The sequence below is a fragment of the Cryptosporidium ubiquitum genome (genome assembly GCF_001865345.1).
Source record: "Cryptosporidium ubiquitum isolate 39726 chromosome Unknown contig_11, whole genome shotgun sequence".
Lineage (NCBI taxonomy): Eukaryota > Apicomplexa > Conoidasida > Eucoccidiorida > Cryptosporidiidae > Cryptosporidium > Cryptosporidium ubiquitum.
In genome coordinates, this window is record NW_021639812.1 from 714,445 (window position 1) to 735,514 (window position 21,070).

Genomic DNA, 21,070 nt, shown 5'->3' on the forward strand with positions numbered 1-21,070 from the left:
TCTAGAATATAATCATGTTTTTCTTTTAGCTGAAAAATGGGAGTAACTGTACTATTTTACAGTTCTGCTGTGAGTCAATAATTAAAAGAGTATTTTTACTTATAAAAATTGCATTAGAAATGATTTTGTTGTATTGGTTAGATGACAAACTGTTATTAATGATATTAAGAGGATTGATTGAAACTGAATGATTAATATTAAATTTAATAATTGGTACAATAGTGATTTGGTTATTATTAAAGCATCTTTTAAATGATGATTTAAGTAATAAAAATATATTATAAATAATGCATGTTCCATCAGATGAAAATACAGTCAGCTTTGAGCTAATATAATTTGGATTTCTACTAATAGTATTATTATTCATTGACATATTTGATAAATTTGAAGTAAGAATATTTTTTTGTTTAAGTTTAAATAAACTTGGATTTAAAAATTGTCTTCCAAATAAATAAGATATAAACCATAGATTTCCAGTATTTGTAATAATTAAAAGTGTATTGGCTTGTTTCCAGTTATGACTTACTGAAATTGGAGAACTTTCTAAAGCTATTAATAAATCTGGTCTACTAATTAGAGATAAATTATATGATAAATTAGTCCAAATATCCCATATACATAAACAATTCTCATCTGATAATACTGATGAAATCTCTATTTTACTACTTAAATTTAAAGTATTATCTCCCATAAACTCTGCCAAATTTAATGTACCACTATTAATTAAACTCCCTCCTAAACCTTCTATACTTTCACTTATTATTCCACTATTTGAATAATTATAATTATTAATATTTATAGAATTAGTATGGGGAAAAGCTGATGTACTCAGTGATTGAATATTAGTAGTAGTATTAGTATTAGTATTAGTATTAGTATTAGTAGTAGTAGTAGTAACAATATTACTGCCTACAACAGGTACTCTTTCACCTCTGGAATTATATTTAGTATATTTTCCAAAATTTAATGACATTCCAAATTCTTCCCCCTGATCATTTAAGTGATTATTACTACTATATACAAAATTAATACCATTACCTGATGTTAAAAAATATCTGCAAGAATGATCAATAATACAAGACCAGTAGCAATTGGACTTATGTACTTGGAATATATATATTGGAATAAATGGATTAGAAGCAGAGTTTGTATTAGAACTTGTATAATTATTAGAACTATAATTTCCAGAAAGAGGAGTTAAAAATATATTCTTAGTAGAATCTGAATTCAAATTAATATTATTAGGATTTATTTTAGAATTGATTTTACCAATATTAGATGAAGATGAAAGTGCTGAAGAAGGAAGAAAAATTTCATCCTCTTGATCAATTAAATAATTGTTGTTAGAGTTTAGTTTATAAACCATAATAAATCCATTAGAAGTTGACAGAATTATATGTATTTTACTTGGAGACCAACTTACATGTGTTATATTACCTAAATGATGATTATTTACCATTAACTTATTATTTGAAAATGAAGAATCATTAGATTTGAAAGATTTTTTACCAGGATCCAAATTCTTATTAAGAGCAAAAGCTGAAGATAAACTATTATTAGAAAAATTGTGATTACCATATATACCATTATTAACATTTCTTTTTGTTGAATTATAATATGATTTTGATAAATTGTTAGATATCATTACAGGCTTTGGACTGGATTTACTATAAGTATTATTATTACTATTATTATTACTATTATTATTATTATTATTATTATTATTATTATTACCATTATCACTGGTATTACCAGTAATATTATTATTATTATTATTATCTCCAATAAAATAATTAGGATGATTTACTTTGTGATAATTACTAAATGCCAAAGAATGACTCCAATATGGATAAACAATATGTGTTACTTTTGGATTTCTTAATTGTATTGCTTCACCACATATAATTGCTTTAACATTATTAAATTGATTTTTTATTTTTGAAAAACTTAATGGTATATCCATAAATATCTGCAAAAATCGTATTTCTTGATTATTATAATTTATAGATGATTCTAATACTCCTCTATTTAATTCACTGAATAAATTATTTTCATTTTCTTTTGATGAATATAAATCAAGATAAATACTTTTAATACCTTTCTTTATATTAACACAAAAATCTATGTCATATATTGGCATAATAGAAGGAGATGATATTGATGGTGATATACTTTTTTTAGATCTGCTCTTTTGTAATTTCCTATATGATATTAAACCATAATTATCCTGATTTTCATGCAATTTCTTAAAAATTAAAAGTCTTTTTAAAAGATAAGAGTTGAAAAGTACTTCTAATTTGATGATATTTCCAGATTTAAAAATTGAATAAAATTCTTCACTTGGTCCAAATTTTCTTCTTTGAAAAATAATTTCTTCATAATAATATGAATTTAAATGATTCTTTCTTATAAAACTAATTGGATGTATGAAATATAATTTTGAATTTAATATTAAATGAGTTTTCTCACCCAATAACAAAAATGGGGAATTATTTGGATCCATCTTACAATCCATTATTATAGGACTTTCCTGATACAATAAATGGCCTAATAATGTATTTGGTAGTTTTCCTGTCCCTTCTAATTCACCTTCTTTTTGTATTCTGTTTTTATACCATTTGTAATAATAATCTTCTTCAAATTCTTCATCTCCATCTCCATCTCCATCTTTAATTTCATCCTCATTTTCGGACTCAAATAATTCATGTTCTTTATTCATTATATCTTGATTGAATGCACAATTATAATAGTAAAAATCATCGTCTTCATATTTAGTTATTCCATTATCAATTATTTCATTAATACTTTCTGTTTTCTGGTCAAGTAATACCATCTCTTTAATTTGATTACTATTTATAGAGAGATTTGGAGCCAAATTTAACTTAGGAGTTGGAACAATACGATGATTGTATATTGACATATTGATCATAAATAATGATGGATTATTCATTTTAATAGACTCTTCTTTTTTGTTATATTTAAATGTTTCATCACTTAATTTAAAGTATTCATTTGAAAAATCCAATTTCAATTTCTCCAATTTAAAGCCTAAATCACTATTATCACCTTTAGTATTATTATTATTATTATTATTACTATGATTATTAATATCATTAGATGAAGAAGAGGATAATGATGATGATTTAGAAGATTTGCAAGTCAATAAACTCACAGAAAACTGTTCACTAGACTCCAATTCAATAGTTGTAGAAGCATTACTCGCATCCTTACTAGTATTTTCTTCAAAATTCCATACCTTCTTCAATAAATAATAATACAAATTGTTTATTGACCCCACATCATATGACATTATTAATTCTCGATTTCTGAGTACATTTAATAAAAGTAAATCTCTAATTCCCATTCCAATCCAAATTTGTTCCAATACTAAAATGATCTTTGTTACAATAACTTGAATAGTAGAATTATTAGAATTGACTTGTTGATTATTAAGATTTGTGGCCACTCTAATAAATAAAACACTCATCTTTTCATCAATAGAATCATAATAATATGTTAAAATCAATGGTAATAATGAAACTATGATTTCTTTCCACTCTTTAAATACCCTATTATAATAGCATTCTCTCAAAGCTAAACTCAACTGATTTGTTACTTGGTATTTAAAAGATTCTTCTTGTATTGATGAGTTGATATCATTTTCATTATTAATATTTTCATCAATTAAATCCTGATGTATTTTTAATATACTTGTTGATAATACAATTAAAATAGTATTAAAGTAAATTAGTTTGTCAGATTTTTGAAATTGAAATGTATTATTATTTATTTCTTCTTGGATAATATTATGAGTATTACTTTGAATTTCATTAATATAACCATATTCTTTACTAAATTTCAATAATAATCTCAAAAACTTTAATAACTTGACCCCCAATCTTTTGGTTAATGTTCTCTTTAAATGCAAATCTAATTTGTGATAACTTTTTAGTATTATAACAAACTTTAATATCTTAACAAAATTCTTATACTTTAACAATTTATTGCTATAAAAAACATCATTAATATTTTGCAAACTTTCCATTTTCACTATTAGCTCTTGTGTTAAAACCATTACCATATAAATCTTTAAAAGTTTGATCATTATTTTAGAATCTTGATTTAAAACACTAGAAAAACCAATTTCTGGTTCTAATTCAGTATTAGCCTCATTTCCTGTTTGAAATAATAACTCAATCACAGTCTGATTAATTTTATTTTGCAATATCAATATAAACAATTCACATTTATTTCTTATGTATCGATTATAATCAATATTAATTAAATCAACCTTCTTAGTTTGAAAAGTTAGTATTATTTCATTGTTAATCCTTGAAAAAAATTCAAATAAAACTTCCCATAAGTGACCAAACCCTAAATTATTCAATTCCCAAGAATTTTGTTTATTAGAAAATATTTCAAAAATTAAATTCAAATATTGTCCTCTAAACTCAGAAAAATCATTTGATAGTCTTTTTTTGCATGCAACATGTATTCTGCAAATGTCATCATTAATTACGTCATTTTCTGTGTGAATGCCGGTATTGATATGATGATTTTTTTCATAATATTTGTCCACATTAATTAATAATAAATAATTAAAAATATTAATAGGATTAATAGTAATATTAGATTTTGCCTGATTAAAATTGAAATTAAAAATGGAGATAAATTCTGGGATTTTGGAAAATTTATTAATCCAATTTAATAGATTATTGTTATTCAAAAAGAAGAAATAATTGTTATGTAAGTACCTGACATAATTTTTAATTCTGTTAATAATATTTGGCTTAATAATTAAATTATAATAGTTATGGTAGTGAAGGTTTTCAGTTTTAAATAAAGTATTATTTTCTTCAATATAAGATAACCATGAAATATAATGATAAGGATTCATGCATTTTTTTATATAATAAGAGATTATTTCAATAATATTTTCAAATGATGGGTATTTTGAATTTTCGTTTGATTCGTAAGCTTTTGATTGGGAACTTAATGAAATTTTAAATTTAATATAATTATTAAATAAAAACAAATGTTCAGGGTGGATAAAACTGTAACTCAAGTCATAGCTATTATGGTGATTTATAATAAAATTTTCCACCTGATTGTTTTGAATAGTTTCTTCTTGATTTATATTCATTTTAAAGTAATATTCAATTCCATTCATTAATTCACAAACTTTAAAGAAAATGGTTGGAGATGACAATTTTAATATAATATTAAGTATGTCCATTCTATTAATATTATTAAATTTGAAATGATTTATACTAGAATAATTTAATATGGATATTATACTTAACCAAGGGTCTTTATTCATTAATGACAACAACCACAAATCATTCAAATGCTTATTGTACAGATTTACCAAATTATTTTTTTCATTATCATTTATTCCATTTAAATTGATCAACAATTTCAATAAAAGTAACAATAATTGTGGGTCATTCAAATATTTTATACATACATTTGTAATTTCATCATAAGATCTACTAAGTAAAAAGAAACATAAACTCCAGTAATAATTTCTTTGTTTTATCAAGTAATAACCATTCTTAATTGCTTGTTTCCTTAATTCCTCATTGTTTACATTGTAATTTAATAGAAAATCAAATACATTTTTCTGATCCAAAATTTTAAATATTGCAGAAACTATATTCAATTTATTTAAACATGTATATATTATTATTACTATATTCAGCATCTCATCCTGGGAAATATCAGAAGTTTTCTTTGTTTTATTATCAGTGAATTCAAAACTTAATTCTTTTCTTTTTTCAGCAATAACTTTGACAAGTTTTTGGTATAATTTTTGAATCCACCTTTCAACAAATTCTTGAAATTGATTACTTTCTGTTAATATATAAATTAACCCAAATCTTTTCAAATCTTTCCAATCGACTATATTACTATCACCATTTGAAAGAATTTTATCAACTATTTGATCTTTTTCGCATAGTGAAATCCAGCAAATATCCTCTGATTTAAGAACCAATCCACCTTTCCTTTCCATATCAAAATAATTCTTTCTAATAAAGAATCTCTTTATTTGGCATTCTTCAAACTCCATTATACTCATTATATGACCTTTTTTATTATTTATTCTTAATTCAAATAAAGAATTGTACAATCTTTGATATTCTCCCAAATCATCCAGAGATTTCCCATGATCATTATCATATTCAAAGAAAGAATTGTCTATACTGTAAGGTATAATATTAAGATTTGGTGATTCTTGTAAATTTTCTCTAATCTTTTCAAAAATTTGTACCGAAAATGATTGTTTTCTATCATTTAATGAAAAAACAAAATCTTCTAATACTTGAATATGTTTCAGTGAAAAGTTATTATTTTTTTCAAATACATCATTTTCAGGTCTTTTATATATTCTTGGAACAATTTTGTCATTAGTATTGAAAAATAGATAAATTCCATCAAATACTTCTAATCTTTGTATTTTTATTAACTCTCCAGAATTATTCATTTTAAAGTGGTTATATAAGTCAATTTCTTTATTGGTTTCCCATCTGCATACATTCTTGTTCCAATAAATAGATCCCACAATTTTCCCATAATTAATAAAAAAACAAAAGTAGGTCATTTCAAAATCTTGAAGAATTACCAACTGACTGTTTCTGGCTTTATTATATAAAGCTTGATTATCATAGTTTTCACTATCCTGCTTTAGATTTTCTTTTGAAAGATTGCTGGATTTTAATTGAGGACAACCATGATCTTTAGTCATCGAAATTAACTGAAAAGGATTCAAAGAAATAGTCTCCTTTATACTATCTTCTTCAATATTGAGCATATTTAAAGAAAGTAAAGAATAACAAAGTAATTCTCCATTTGTAATGTTATAAATTAATAAGTTATAATCAAAAGTATCCATTAACAGTAAATCTTTACTAAAATCAAAGAATGATCTATTCAACTTTATTTTTGCGATTATATCCATTTTATTATCCTGGCTATCACTTATACTACATATATATATATAAATTTGTCCCAATTCTTTAGTGTTGCTATTAATTTTTTGATAATAATCACTTCCTGATACAAAAACTTCGTTAGTTACAAATATTAATGAGTTTTCAGTACTTGGTTGCTTTATTAATAAAAAAGAATTATTAAAATTTAAATTGGACAAATTCTGATACATTGGAGGAGATACTATCCTCAATTCCAATCTAATCTTGGTTTTATCATAAGTTCTTTCAACTTGGTTAAACAACAAAGAATCTTGATTCTCCATTCTAATCTCAAACATTATTATATGATTAACTTCCAAAACTAAATCTTTAACTAAGCATACACAAATACAATATCCACCAATAACTGAAGAATGTTTATCCAGAAATACTATTTCATATATATTATCCATTAAATTATAACTAAATAACTTTTCCAAAATCTTTTCATGGTTTTTTGATAAATCAGCATCATCTACTGATAAATCTTCAAATTCACCTCCAAAAATTCTTTCCCTGGAATTTATTTCAACCTCTAATAATTCCAAAGTCGAAGAGCCATTCTCACAAATACTTGTTAATCCAAATACTTTCAATTGAGTTCCTTTATTTAACTTTACTAATAAAATTTGATAATAACTTGAAACTATTCCCTCAGATATATTAATTATACTTTCTATACCAAAATCACACAAATCATATATATTATTATTTATCTCTATACCGGTGTCCACATTAATATTTAATGTGTTAATATGTGGTTGAATGCATGCAAATTTATTTGCATGTATGAAAGTAAATAATTTTTTCGGATTTAAATTATCTAAAAGAAGAATATGTCCATTATTCAGTAGAATAAGAATTTCATTGGTATTAGTTAGTTCTACAGCAAGTTTTCCGTGGATATTTAAATTATTTTCTAGATTAGATTGGATTTCTGGGATAATTCTAGTCAATTTTAACAAGTTCCAAGTACCAGTTTTCTCATTTAAAATGTATTCAACAATATTTGAATCCTTTAATTTAAAGATGAAGTTGTAAATATTTCCATTTGATCTATTTGAAAGTTTGTTATTCTTCCAAAATATAATTATATTTGACATATCATCAGGTAAAAAATTACTATTATTATTCAATATTTCTAAGTTGTTCAACAAGTTATTATTCTCAATATTGTTAAATTTGCATATTTCCCATTTTTTTATTGACGAATTAATTTCGTCATTCCAAATACCCAATTGGAATACATTAAAGCAAAATGTTTCTTTACCTATGGAAATAATTAATTTAACTACTTTATTTTGCTTTTCATTCATTGTGAAAATATCACGGTTGTGAATGCAAGAATTCAAAGGAATTGAAGATCTGGAAAATTCTTCATCGTAATCAGAATTTATATAATAGAAGTATTCATCACTATCATCTTCAATTAAAGGAAATCTGCTTGTAGAATAATAATAAGAAGGATCTTCAAGTTCTGTATTGAAATCCTTTATCGATTTATCCAAAGTTTCTACTGAATTGAAATGATGAATTACATTATCCCTAAAACTCTCCCATATTAAATTAATATCTTCATTTCTTACTAATGGTCTGTCATTAAATCTCAAATATAGAGCCTGAATAAATTGGCATGGTTTATTTAAAGATGATTCTCTCCAAATCCTAACAATAATCTCTTCACTATTTCTCGAAATCATGGAAAAAGAAGATAACTCCGATATTCCTCCAAGTTTCTTTAACTTGTAAGGTATATTGGACGAACAAGGTTTCCAGGAAGCACTTAAGATCTTTTCTCCTTGTTTTAAAGATATCTTTTGAAATTGGAATTGATTTGGTAATATACCTGATATTCGAGTATTTCTTGTGTTTTTATCTATCTGATCATTTCTATCAGAATACTCATATCTCCATATAAACAATTCATTATCCAAATGTTGATATACTAAAATAAACCTTTCACTATTATCAAAAGCAACTTTTAAATCTATTCTTGGTCCTGAAAAGCTTAATTCTTGTCTTAATAAGGGTCTGGAGTCTACACCAGTTAATATTTCTATATATAAATTCTCTAAATCATTTAAAAATGCATTAGATTTTTTCTCAAGCCTCCTTGAAATGATCTCCTTATAAATGTCAATATTGAAAATCTCAAATTGAAATTTCCATACCGTTAAAAAAGTTCCACAACTACTTGAGGAATGTTTTAATACCAATTTATTGTGATCCAACCAGTGCATACTTTTCAATGTTGCATCATTTTTATTAACTTCAGATAAATCAACTCTTTTAAAAAGTCTCAATTTAATATTTCTGTACCTTTGACTCCAGAATATATTCAATCTTTTTCTATGGTTTACCCCAAGTATATCAGTAACTCCAAAACCCTGAGTTTCTTTTTGGTTATATTTACATATCTCATTAACACTATTATAATAATCATCATATTTAATGTCAAACCTTGGAGCAATTATTCCTTCATCTAAAAGCTCAATATATCTTAAATCATGATCAAGAGTCCAAACTTCAAAATAGTGTTCAAAACCAACCACTAAAACAAGTAGCTCCTCGTGCCAACACAGGTAGCTTGGAAGGACTTTCTCTAATATTTTTAAACTCTGAATAACTTTTCCTTCATCTATATTAATTATATTAATCTCTGGTAATATACTCTTCTCATCCACTAACACACACAGTGGCCACCTACAATGCACCGCTCTATTGACATTGTTATGCATATTTCTCGTACTTTTGACGAATAAATCACAATATTTTCCCTTCCATCACTTTTTCTTCTTTTTCTCATTCTTTTCCCAATATTATTTAATTTTTCATTGAGCTGCTTCCCGCCAAAAGGCGGGAACATGCGCTCTGATACATAAGACAAACTTTACTATATAATGGCAAAAATCAAACAAAAAAGTAGTGAGAATAAAGTTAAAGGAGGAATAGGAAGAGAGGAATAAAAATTAAGTATATAGATTAATAAACAAATATATATATTATATATATATATTTGTTTATATATATTTATGTATATCTATGGATCTAATATATACACATATATTAGAAGTATAGATATATTTAATTAAGTAAAAGAAAGAAGAAAGTACTCAGATAAGTGATATAAATTACTAGCAACTGGTTTTTTATCATTATTTTCTCAAAAAAAGAGATTTATATTAGAATTTGATTTTTGCCTTGATCATCACTTTCATAACAAGATAAATATTCAATATGAATAATTTGAGATTACTGGCAACTAGATTTTTAATTCTAGTATTAATCAGTTTAAATATTATTGGTTATGTGTTATCACAAAATGTTGAGACTGAGGATAAATTGAGTAGATCTAGTCACTTAGCTGATCGAATCTACTACAATAGGTATCATTCAAATAATGCCAAATATTTAGTTTGGTTATTAGTTTTGGTACCAGTATTTATATGTATTCCGTGCTTAATTTGGGTCTGGTGTAGTGACCACTGCCTGCAAATTCTTAAATATAGGAGTAACATGAAAGTTCTCAAGGAGAAAAAGCTTATGAATGAAATCATTCTGACCAATTTGAGTGACAGTATATTCAATAAAGAGTTACCAGGTGGTAATTCATCTCTTCCTCATCCACCACCACCATTACCACATCAAATTCCAATACCTCAACCACAACCAAATTTTCCTCCTCAAATGGGAGTAATTACATCTCCTCCCCCTGTTCCAGTTCCCCCTACTCCTACTCCTTTCCCTCAACTAACACCTCAACCAGTATTGTTGGAAGGGTCTCAATATAGTTCTGTAATTCCTACTCATGTACAGTTATCTCCTTCATATATCCCGAATTTAAATATTTCTGGGCCAGTAAACTTGGGATTATCTCACCATACACAACAAGAACATGTTCATCATCATTGTGGTTCTGGTGCCTATTAGTGACAATATGTCTTAATAATTATTCAGTATATCAAAAACAAGTTATTCTTTTTTGCCTTTTAAATCTTATAATTTGAAACTAAAGTTATAATTAAAAAAACAAAAGTAAGTTAGAATATTCAACTATATTAACTTTAAGCATAATCATCATTCTCCAAATATATGGACTGGAATGATTGCAAAAGTATCAAGTAAAATTAAAGTGTTTTGAAATTTTATTAATGACAGAAAATCTACAATAATTAAATAAAATGCTTATAGGTTTGATACTTGTCAATTATTATGCATTATTAATGAAATATACTACTTACTTAAATGCCGACATGTATGCATGCATGCAATAGGCGGGAAAGAATCATTGAGGATTTTCACAATCAAATTTGAATCTTTTTAGCCTTTTTAGTAGATCCTGGAGGTCTTCCTCTATTTCCTGAACCTGGAGGCCTTCCTCTAACACCAGTTTTTCTTTTAACTATGCCAATCTCACATATCTCACTTTTATCTATGTTATATAATGGCTTTGTATGGGACTCCAGTAGGCACTGGTTATTATTAACAAATTTCTCCATAGAAAATACAATTCTTTTAATTCTAGAGTCAAGTTCCGCTATCATTTCAAATTTCCTCTCAAAAGTGATTTCTATGTCATTTTTGCATGTTTGAAATCTGTTGTATATTTCTTCATATAGTCTCATCTTATGTTCATTCTCATGAGCTATATTCTCACAATTAAATTCGGTACCTGGTATATATATACCGACTGTTCTAAAATAAACTCTTAAATTGTTAATATTATTATTATTGTCATTATTGCTACTGTTATTTATATTATCAATTCTTTTAGATTTAGGAGTTACATATTTATTATGTATATATTTTTCAACAATAAATATATTATCAAAATTATTTGCTATCAAATTATTTGTACTGCTATTAGCCTTGGATAACTCTAGTAATAAGTTATATAATCTATTATGGCTTTCGTCTAATACTGACCATCTCTGATCAATGTACTCATTAAATCTATATAAAGATAAAAATACTTGGTTAAATAATTGTGGAAATGAAAGTAGCTCATTTCTCCATTCACTTGCTTTCTTGTTAGGATTCATCTCTTCTTCTTCTCTATCTTTTTCCTTTATGTTATCCTTGTTATTTATGTATTTTTCCTCGTTTTCTTCCTTTTCAATATCCTTTTGTATTCCAGTAGGTACATTTATATTCACCCCAGTTACGTTATTTCCAAGTGTAATTACATCTTCTCCTCCTTCATCTTGTCTAAAACTGCTTTCCAAGCTAAAGTTTTGGTCAAGTTTCTCATTAATATGACAGAAATTCCTTTCTTCATGACTATATCCATCCAAAGATACCTCTATAGTATCCTGTCTTAAATTCCCTAATATCTCCTTTCCTTCATGACCAGATTTATCAAAATTTATCTCTGTTTCCATAAATTCAAAAATATTTCATTTTATTTTAATTTATATTTATATGCAGGAAAAGCCCGCCTTTTTTTATTATTTTATTGTATACTTGGTACCATGTAAAATAGATTCATTAATTTTTTTTTTTTAAAAGTCAATTATGCATTTTACCTTCAATTACAAAAATAGTAATTAGTTTAATATTAAACCTAAAACTTAAACCACAACTAATTAAAGACTAAACCTAGCCATAAACCTAAAAGAAAAACAAAAAGGATAGAATTAATATAAATGTATCTAGTTAGAGTTAAGTAAGAAGGAAGAAGCAAGTATAGATGAAAATAATTTCTAAGAACCTTTCCCTTATGAAACTTCATTATCATCAATAATAAAATCAGCATCACTAAATAGTTTTGAGAAACGATCGTCAGAAAGTAGAGACTGAGCACGTTCTTGTTGACCTTTCTTAAGCTTTTGTTTAGATTTACGAATCTTAATTGATGTTTTAGAGCTACTTTGTGGTATATTTTGTTCATCTTCTGAAGATTCAAGCTCTCCTCTTGCCTGTTTTCCAAGTTTTTCAGCAAATTCCTGATTGAATTTTGAGGTATTTTTAACATTAGTAGATTGTTTATTATTACTAGTAGGTATTTTCATTCTCATAGAAGATTTTTCTTGCAACTTCTTCTTAGCAAGATCTTTACGGTACTTATCATAGTCAAATGGATTAATAATATCTCTAAGATCATTAAATAATTTACTACTCATAAGATAACCATGTAAATATGCTTTAAGGAAAGAAGAACCAATTAAATGTTCAACACCCCATTCTTTGAGTTGTTCTTGAGTAACAAATTGATATTCATCATAAACTCTTGAAGATTTTAAAGAATAATCCTTTTTAAGATGTTCTTCTTCAAGCTCTTCAGTAATAGAATCCAAGAATGAACACCAATTAGGTGCAGCTCCAAGCATTGGTGCATAATACATTCCCACTCTTGACTGATCTCCTGTTGACATAATAAGCCCAGAATCTGGATAAGTACATATAGATGAAATAGGAAAGTCTGAATTGATTGTAGCCATTAATCCATTATTATTTATATTTTCACATAATTCATCCCAAATCTTTATATTTTGTCTATCAGCTGTTACTAATACATCTTTTCCAAAATCTTGACAATAAGTATAATGTAAATCCATAATTGGTAAATCATTTCTATGAGATTTTACCTGTAATGGTTTACTAGATCTAACATCATAAATAACAATATTTCCACTTGAAAGTCCTATACTAAATCTAAGTCCATCTTTAGAAAATGTTGAAGTTGTAATAGATTCAAATCCTGAATTAATTGTATTAAACCAATCAAATTTTGAGTTATCTTCCTGATTTTTGTAAGAATGATTAATATGATTTTGGTTATTACCATTTATGTTATCTGTATTATTAAAAGTATGATTACTATTAATTATTAATGAAGCTGCCATAGATTTATCTCTCAAATCCCATAACTCAATTTTACCTTTTTCCCCTCCTAATAATAATAATGGAAGAGTAGATGATATTTTACCAGTATTTATATACTCTAAATCTGTTTCAAGAGGAGCTAAAAACATTCCAGATTCTAAATCTAATCTATAAGCCTCATTTGTTGAACCAAAAATAAATAATTCTGCAGCACTTGATAAATATTCCATACTTCTACCTTGTTTTGGTACCCTTATCCTACAATGACGTCCTCCTTGTGAATGAAATTCTATTACACGATCTGTCATTAAAAAAGCTAATTTTTTATAATCTTCTGATAAAAATATAAAATCATATACTTCAAAGTCAAATCTTCTCATAAATTTCATTGATAATTCTTTAATGTCAAACATTCTTAATTCTGGTGGATAGGTACCGGTACCTGCTATAAATTGTTTATCAGGGCTTACTCTTATTCTACTGGATGCCACACTAAAATCAAAATTCTGTAAGATTTCTATACGGTTTTTGAATTCAGATTCATGTTTTATTGATTTTTTTTGTTTTTTAGCATCTTCGAGGTATTCTGGTAATGACTTGCCTCTTGAAAAGTCGTATATTGGTTGGCCTCCTAAGGTGTATTGTACATGATACATTTTTAATTGTTATTTCTTCTTTATAATATCTTTTTCTTTTAATATACAATATCAGCTTTGAATTCAACTATTACAATCAATTTATTTATTTCTTTTAAAACTTTTTAATTATTATTATTATTATTATTAATAGCTACTTGCTTATAACTTAATTGTTAAATTTAAATAGAGAAAATTCTGGTTTTCAAATAAATATCAGGTTTTTTAAGCTAACCTGTTGTTATTTACAATATTTCTTTCCACAGACAAATTTAATTGAAATAAATTATATAAAAGTGCATTTATATTTACAACATACGTATATTACAAACATATGTGTAAATAAAAATAACTTTTGTATATTACCTTAAACTCTTGGTATTTTTTTTCAAAAACTAAAACCAAAAATGTAAGAATTCAACCCAGATTGTATTATTTCACTCCAACTTTTGTTTTTATATTAATCTCCTACCTTAACCTCTTTTTGTTCATTTTGACTATTATTTAACATTCCAATTTGTTGGCGCCAAATTCTAAATCTCTTAATTTTCCCCAAATTTAATATATTCAAAAATATTATACCGCCTTTTGGCGCCAATTATCAAAATTAATTCATGTCAAAAAAAAAAAAAGAATAAAGAAAGTGGGAATTATTTAAAGGTGTGTGAATAGAGTATGAATAAATAAAACAGAGTTAATGAAAACAATTAAAACTAGTGATTTAGTCGAAGAATTTTTTTTAGAAATAAATTCGTGTTAAAACCAGTGTTTTCAAAAGGGGTCACGGTCTTAGTAAGGTAACTAAGAATTAAGCAACTACTGATATAACTATTACTATCTGTAATTGAGGTAAGAACTAAAGCAATGTTGTATGTTATTGGTGATTATGTTAAACAAGCTGTGTTTTTGTTGGGTTTAATGAGTAGTTTGGAGGGGAAAGATGAGAAAGAAGAAACTAATAAGGAACAAAAAGAGGGAGATCTAGTGGGAAAACTACCTGACAAGATTAAAATTAACACAAAATATTACTCTGCAGAGGTTGGAGTTAAATTCTGGACGGTAGATGAGTATTTGGCTTTAAAATGCATGGACAATGACTTAAATACTAATACTGAAGCTGTTACTACTCCTACTTCCACTACTACTACTATTCCTGCTATTACTAATACCACTGCTACTGCTCCTACTACTACTACTACTAATACTACTGCCGCCACTCCCACCACTACTGCCACCACTCCCACCACTACTGCCACCACTACTGCCACCACTGCCACCACCACTGCCACCACTACTGCCACCACTACTATTCCTGCTCCAGAAGCTATACTATTAATTATATCTAAAAAAGATCTCTACCAAAGCAAGATACGATCTGACAGTCATCTATTATCAATTCTGGATAAAATTTACCCATCAGATCTTGAAATTACTAGATTATGTTGTATATTCGAAAACAATGAAGGTATGAAAAATGACTTAAAAGATAAAATAACTAATCAATGTAATCAGTTTAATTATGAATTGATCATTCTAGTATCGAATGCTTTTCAGATATCAAAACAAGATGACATATTCTCCTTAAATGAAGGTATGAAAAGAGTCACCCAAGCATTATATTGTACAAACTGGAAAACCATGTATAGACGGAAAATGGATGTTCCAAATCTTGAAAACAACAAACATGAAAGCTTTCAATATCAAGAAGAACATCTCGAAAGTTTTCTGGATAACTTTGAGTTCTTATCATCTATAATGAGAAAAATGACATGCGATATTAAACATTTGACTGATCAAGAAAGAAGGGATAGAGCTTCAAATCTTATTTGCGATATAGCCAAATATCTAAACCTAGATTCTGATTTAGATTCTGAAGTTGATCCTAATATGGATCATGGAATAGATCTTGAAAAAGATGAAATTGGTATTCATTCTGATAATTAAACAATCCAATAGTATATTTTAAAATTATACACATATTTAACATGCATGTATATCATTATCCAATAAATACTTAAATCACTGAATCAGCTTCAAATTTTGTAAAACTAATTATGTCTATCTCCTTTTTTCTATCCCTCGAATTTTTTTCAATCTTCAATATTATCACCACACATCATTGTTTCTGAATTACTATTTGTATAATTAGTTGATTGATTACATAAAAAGTCAATATATTGTTGAATATCGAAAATATCCTTCCCAATATTAGCTCTCTCCTCTTGGTTATCATCATTATCAGATATGTAGTAGTGCTTTATTACATTTGGAGCCTTATTATAATGGCTTATTTTCTTAGAAAATACTTTATTCGTGGTGTCTGAATCATTAATAGGAGTTTTTGTTATATAAATAGGTGAATATATTGAAGCTGTATTAGATGAAGAATCCAAGTTTATAGAAGCTGTACTAGTAGTAGTAGTAGTAGTAGTAGTAGTAGTAATACTACTACTACTATTAGTATTATCTCCCTCCCTATTTTCATTTTCTTTAATTTCGTCCATATTTTCTTCCTCTTCTTCATCATAAATATCATTAATTTCATCGATACCACCTTCCATTGAAGTATACAATTTATTATTATGGTCAATAATATTTGAAGATCCTGCAAAATTCTCATTGCTTCCATTATCCATACTTGCCAAGTATCTATGGCTCATGATATCATCAAAAGAATCACAATCTCTAAGTGATGATATATGCTTTTTAGGTACTTCTGATTCAGTACTATTATTTAAAGATAATTCTAAATCACTACTATCATCATTATTATCAATATTATTACAATCAACATTTTGATTACTTTCATTGGTAACTTGATTATTAACCTTTCTATTATTATACCCAGAAATATTTAAAAATAAATCATTATTATTCTCTTGATCTAAATCTTGAGTAATTAAATCAGAATCTGTTTGCTCAGTTTCTTTACCTTTGTTTCTATTAGAAGAATTATTATTAGATTTAAGTTTCTTCTCAGAAGGAACTCCTTGAAGAATTGTATATGGATTATTAAATTGACCAAAATCTTTATTGTTTAAATTATCAAAAAACTTGGTTTGATCATAAAAAGATAACTTATTGGTGCAATTACAATTGGGATTAGAACAAGAAAGATTTCCATCTTTATTTGGATTACAAGGCATAAATTTATAACATATACAATTATCTCTAGGATCTGATATCTTTAATACCATAGAATATGAATTATTTGATAAAGTACTGTGTTTAATAGTAACTAATTCTTCATGTATATTATCAGGATTTAATATATTTGAAATCTCATACATCATATGTACTCCTTGCATTGCAGTAATAGTATGTCCAATATCATAGTAAATTCTTTGATTAATGTTCTCAATCCCAAGTTCAATACTCATAAAAACTGAAGTTTGTAAAAAGACGTTAAATGGTATTACTTTATCCTTACTTCCATGAAAAATGAATACTTTAGTTTTATGTTTTTTTTCATCACTTATATTAAAATCAAAGATTTCATTGTTTAAAGGAGAATCTAATCCCAATGATAAATGATCAATCATTGGAATCCAACCAGATACTCCTATTACACCACCTAATGTAATATCTCTCATAATCATTGATGTTATAAGTGCCATAGCTGAACCTTGAGAAAATCCAATCAAAAATATCCTACTCTGTTCAATTCCTGATTCTATCTCTGATTTAATAATATCACGTATTCTTTTAGCACTTTCTAATATTCCATCAATATCTTCAATATTTTCAGTTGGAGAAAATGATACAATATCAAACCATGCTGGGCATTTATTACCATAAACTGCAGTAATTTGCCTAAATTTAGAAGTTGGTAATATCCATTTTGTGTTGGGTAGAAATCCTTTTTTGTTGACTAATAATACAAATCTTTCCCAGTCCATAGCTGAACCACATAATCCATGTAACCAAACAATTACATTTTTGTAATTAGGGGGAGAGTAATTAAGTCCATATCCACCATTTGTATCTCCTTTTTTAAATTTAACAATATTATTTCCTTTTCTTAATAAACATTCAGTATTAAAAATAAAAACAGTAAAAATAACAAAAACCACAAATATTTTTGTGATTTTCCTTTGAATTTGAAAAGTTTGCATTTCTATTTTTCAATCTTAAATATTTATGTAAATATATATATATATATATATATAAATATATATACAATAGAAATGATGAATTTATAAATATACAAGATATAAATATGTGTGTAAATACCAGTACATATATTTATATCCTCTTTAGATTAATTTACTTTAATTCTTTTTTTTTTGGTCCTATCCCCTTTTGAATAAATACTTTTTCTCCAATTATAAACAAAACAAAAAATGTTTGATTTAATTTTGCATTTATAAATATAAATATATATATATTTATATTTATAAGAAAAAACAAATTTGTGTATACAATCAAACCATTAATATTAATTTGTAAAATTGAATATATTTATGTATATGAACATATATTATTTAAAGATGAATTATTGTAATAGTATTTACATATACGTACTAATTATAAGGAAAAAATACCAAATGATACTCAAACCAGTTATTTGTCCAATTATATATTCTTGTTTCTTCAATGAATGAATTGAAAAAAGATGAATAAAACTTTTCTATTTTGCTTAATTTTTAACTTTAATCCTGCCTTTTTTGACTATTACCTGACAATTAAACGCTTTTCAAATTTTCCTTTTTCATTAATTATTCATACTACTTATATTTTATTTTCTTATTATATTTATTTTATATATAAATTTGGCAGAGACAGGACGTACGATTCGAGCATAAAATTTTGACACGTAATTAAAAAAATAAGGTTAATATCGGGGATATATTTAATATTTTAGGAATGAGTAATTGACTTAGGTTAGTAAATATTTAAGATTTATTTAAAGATGTAGTTGAAGTGGGATTAGTTAGTTAGAACTGTTTGTGTAATGGATAAAGTTTAGTTACAGAACTGGTGGTGAGTGTGGTAATTATGTATTAAGATAAAATCATTAGGATTTAAAATTTTAAGTAATAATGATAGCAGTTTCCGAGAGAATATATGGTGTTTTAGGAATTTGTAATCGAATAGTTTTAACAATATCTTATGTAAGTAGAATTTAAAGGAGTTTATTTATGTTTCAATTATATTGCATTTGCATTTTTGATTTTATTAGTAATAATGTTAGTATATATGTATTAATTTTAATAAATGTAATACTTCAAATTTTCTGTCATTTACCCCCCACACTCGCGCCCAGTCATGAACTGGCAGTGTTAAATGTAATACCAAATTGCACTTAGGCGGGAGTTTTGCCCGCTTAAAATAAAATGAGTTAAATTTGCAGAGGGTAAGAGGGAGTGGGGTTGGGTGGGGTGAGAAATGAAGGAACACAATGTAAAAAAAGAAATGAAAGATTTGTGGGAAATGTGGTTTATATAGAAAAAAAAGAGTCTGGAAAAGAATATAATATAATTAGATGAAATAAATGTAGACATATGTGTGTTAAATATTAACATAAGTACTCTCACAGATCAGAATTACGATGAAATCCATAAAATCCAAAAAATAGTTCATTTTTACATAAACTCCAAACAATATTCTCAGTAAACCCACCAGCTCGTTGTCTGGACTCCATAGACGAATAGGTTGAGCTTTGTTTTTTTGAATTATGATGTAAGTAGTCCTTAGAAGTAATATTCTTATCAATAGGATTAGGAATATTACTACCAAGAGTAATAGTTTGATTATTATTCGTGTTTTGGCTATTTTTATTATTGTTATAATTTTGAAAGAATTCAGGATACTCATTTTGGAGGGGATGGACAATTTGAAGGTGATCAATAGTAGTATTTTGAGAAAGTTGATTAAGTTGTTCATAAAAAATACCTTCTTTTTGAACAATTTCAAGAATATCATTTCTTAAAAGAGTTTCTTCTCTAGTTTTTCTGTCCAATATAGCTACTTGATTTTCTTTTGAATACTGATTTAGGAATTCTTGTGTGTACTTTTTTTCTGCATCATTTCCGTAAATTAATTTATATATGAGATCTTCCCTCTTTTCTAAAAAATTATCATAACAAGGAGTATCCTTAAAATCCTTTCTAGTTTCATTCAATATTGCGTAAACCTGTTTCCTTGCTTGACCCTCAGATTTTAAAAAATCCGTCTCTCCATATTCAAAATCTGGGATGTACTTTACAAAACTGTGACACACTGGGCATATCTGACTACTTCCTCTTAATATACTTGATGATGATTTTTTATTATTAGCTTTTGTTGAACATTCTGAACAAAATTGATGTCCACATGAATCACCAAAATACATTTTTATATCATTTTTGTAATATGTACTTGTCATACATAATGGGCAAGAATAATGTTTTTTTTCATCTCTCAAAATATCTCCATTCATCTTAATTAATAAATATTTTAATCCCACTAATACTTAATTTTTCTCACCTCACTATGTTTTTACATATTTTTTTATTTAATTGGTTATTTTCCTGATACTTAATATATCAATATATAAATAATCTAAAATAAGGTGTTTTTATGATGGCTTGAATTACTTTAACATTAATTAATCTTCAAAATAATTTATTTAAAGTTTATTTTTATATCAAATTCCAT

The 21,070-nt window shown here is 26.2% G+C and overlaps 7 protein-coding genes across 7 annotated transcripts; 2 read left to right on the forward strand and 5 right to left on the reverse strand.

The window, feature by feature from the left end:
* Nucleotides 1–25: 25 nt before the first annotated feature.
* On the reverse strand, nucleotides 26–9,709 carry cubi_00318 (uncharacterized protein; the record flags this gene model as incomplete). Its single annotated transcript, XM_029017332.1, has 1 exon — nucleotides 26–9,709. The coding sequence occupies one exon, from the start codon at nucleotides 9,707–9,709 to the stop codon at nucleotides 26–28; it is 9,684 nt and encodes a 3,227-aa protein (XP_028875911.1).
* A 499-nt stretch (nucleotides 9,710–10,208) lies between these two features.
* Nucleotides 10,209–10,901, forward strand: cubi_00319 (uncharacterized protein; the record flags this gene model as incomplete). The annotated part of the gene is made up of 1 exon (XM_029017333.1): nucleotides 10,209–10,901. One exon carries the CDS (start codon nucleotides 10,209–10,211, stop codon nucleotides 10,899–10,901), a length of 693 nt encoding a protein of 230 aa, XP_028875912.1.
* A 374-nt stretch (nucleotides 10,902–11,275) lies between these two features.
* Nucleotides 11,276–12,352, reverse strand: cubi_00320 (uncharacterized protein; the record flags this gene model as incomplete). Its single annotated transcript, XM_029017334.1, has 1 exon — nucleotides 11,276–12,352. One exon carries the CDS (start codon nucleotides 12,350–12,352, stop codon nucleotides 11,276–11,278), a length of 1,077 nt encoding a protein of 358 aa, XP_028875913.1.
* A 336-nt stretch (nucleotides 12,353–12,688) lies between these two features.
* cubi_00321 (uncharacterized protein) lies at nucleotides 12,689–14,452 on the reverse strand (the record flags this gene model as incomplete). The annotated part of the gene is made up of 1 exon (XM_029017335.1): nucleotides 12,689–14,452. One exon carries the CDS (start codon nucleotides 14,450–14,452, stop codon nucleotides 12,689–12,691), a length of 1,764 nt encoding a protein of 587 aa, XP_028875914.1.
* Nucleotides 14,453–15,295: 843 nt separating this feature from the next.
* cubi_00322 (uncharacterized protein) lies at nucleotides 15,296–16,375 on the forward strand (the record flags this gene model as incomplete). Its single annotated transcript, XM_029017336.1, has 1 exon — nucleotides 15,296–16,375. The coding sequence occupies one exon, from the start codon at nucleotides 15,296–15,298 to the stop codon at nucleotides 16,373–16,375; it is 1,080 nt and encodes a 359-aa protein (XP_028875915.1).
* Nucleotides 16,376–16,521: 146 nt separating this feature from the next.
* Nucleotides 16,522–18,546, reverse strand: cubi_00323 (carboxylesterase; the record flags this gene model as incomplete). Its single annotated transcript, XM_029017337.1, has 1 exon — nucleotides 16,522–18,546. The coding sequence occupies one exon, from the start codon at nucleotides 18,544–18,546 to the stop codon at nucleotides 16,522–16,524; it is 2,025 nt and encodes a 674-aa protein (XP_028875916.1).
* Nucleotides 18,547–19,964: 1,418 nt separating this feature from the next.
* Nucleotides 19,965–20,852, reverse strand: cubi_00324 (RING domain protein; the record flags this gene model as incomplete). The annotated part of the gene is made up of 1 exon (XM_029017338.1): nucleotides 19,965–20,852. The coding sequence occupies one exon, from the start codon at nucleotides 20,850–20,852 to the stop codon at nucleotides 19,965–19,967; it is 888 nt and encodes a 295-aa protein (XP_028875917.1).
* Nucleotides 20,853–21,070: the final 218 nt, after the last annotated feature.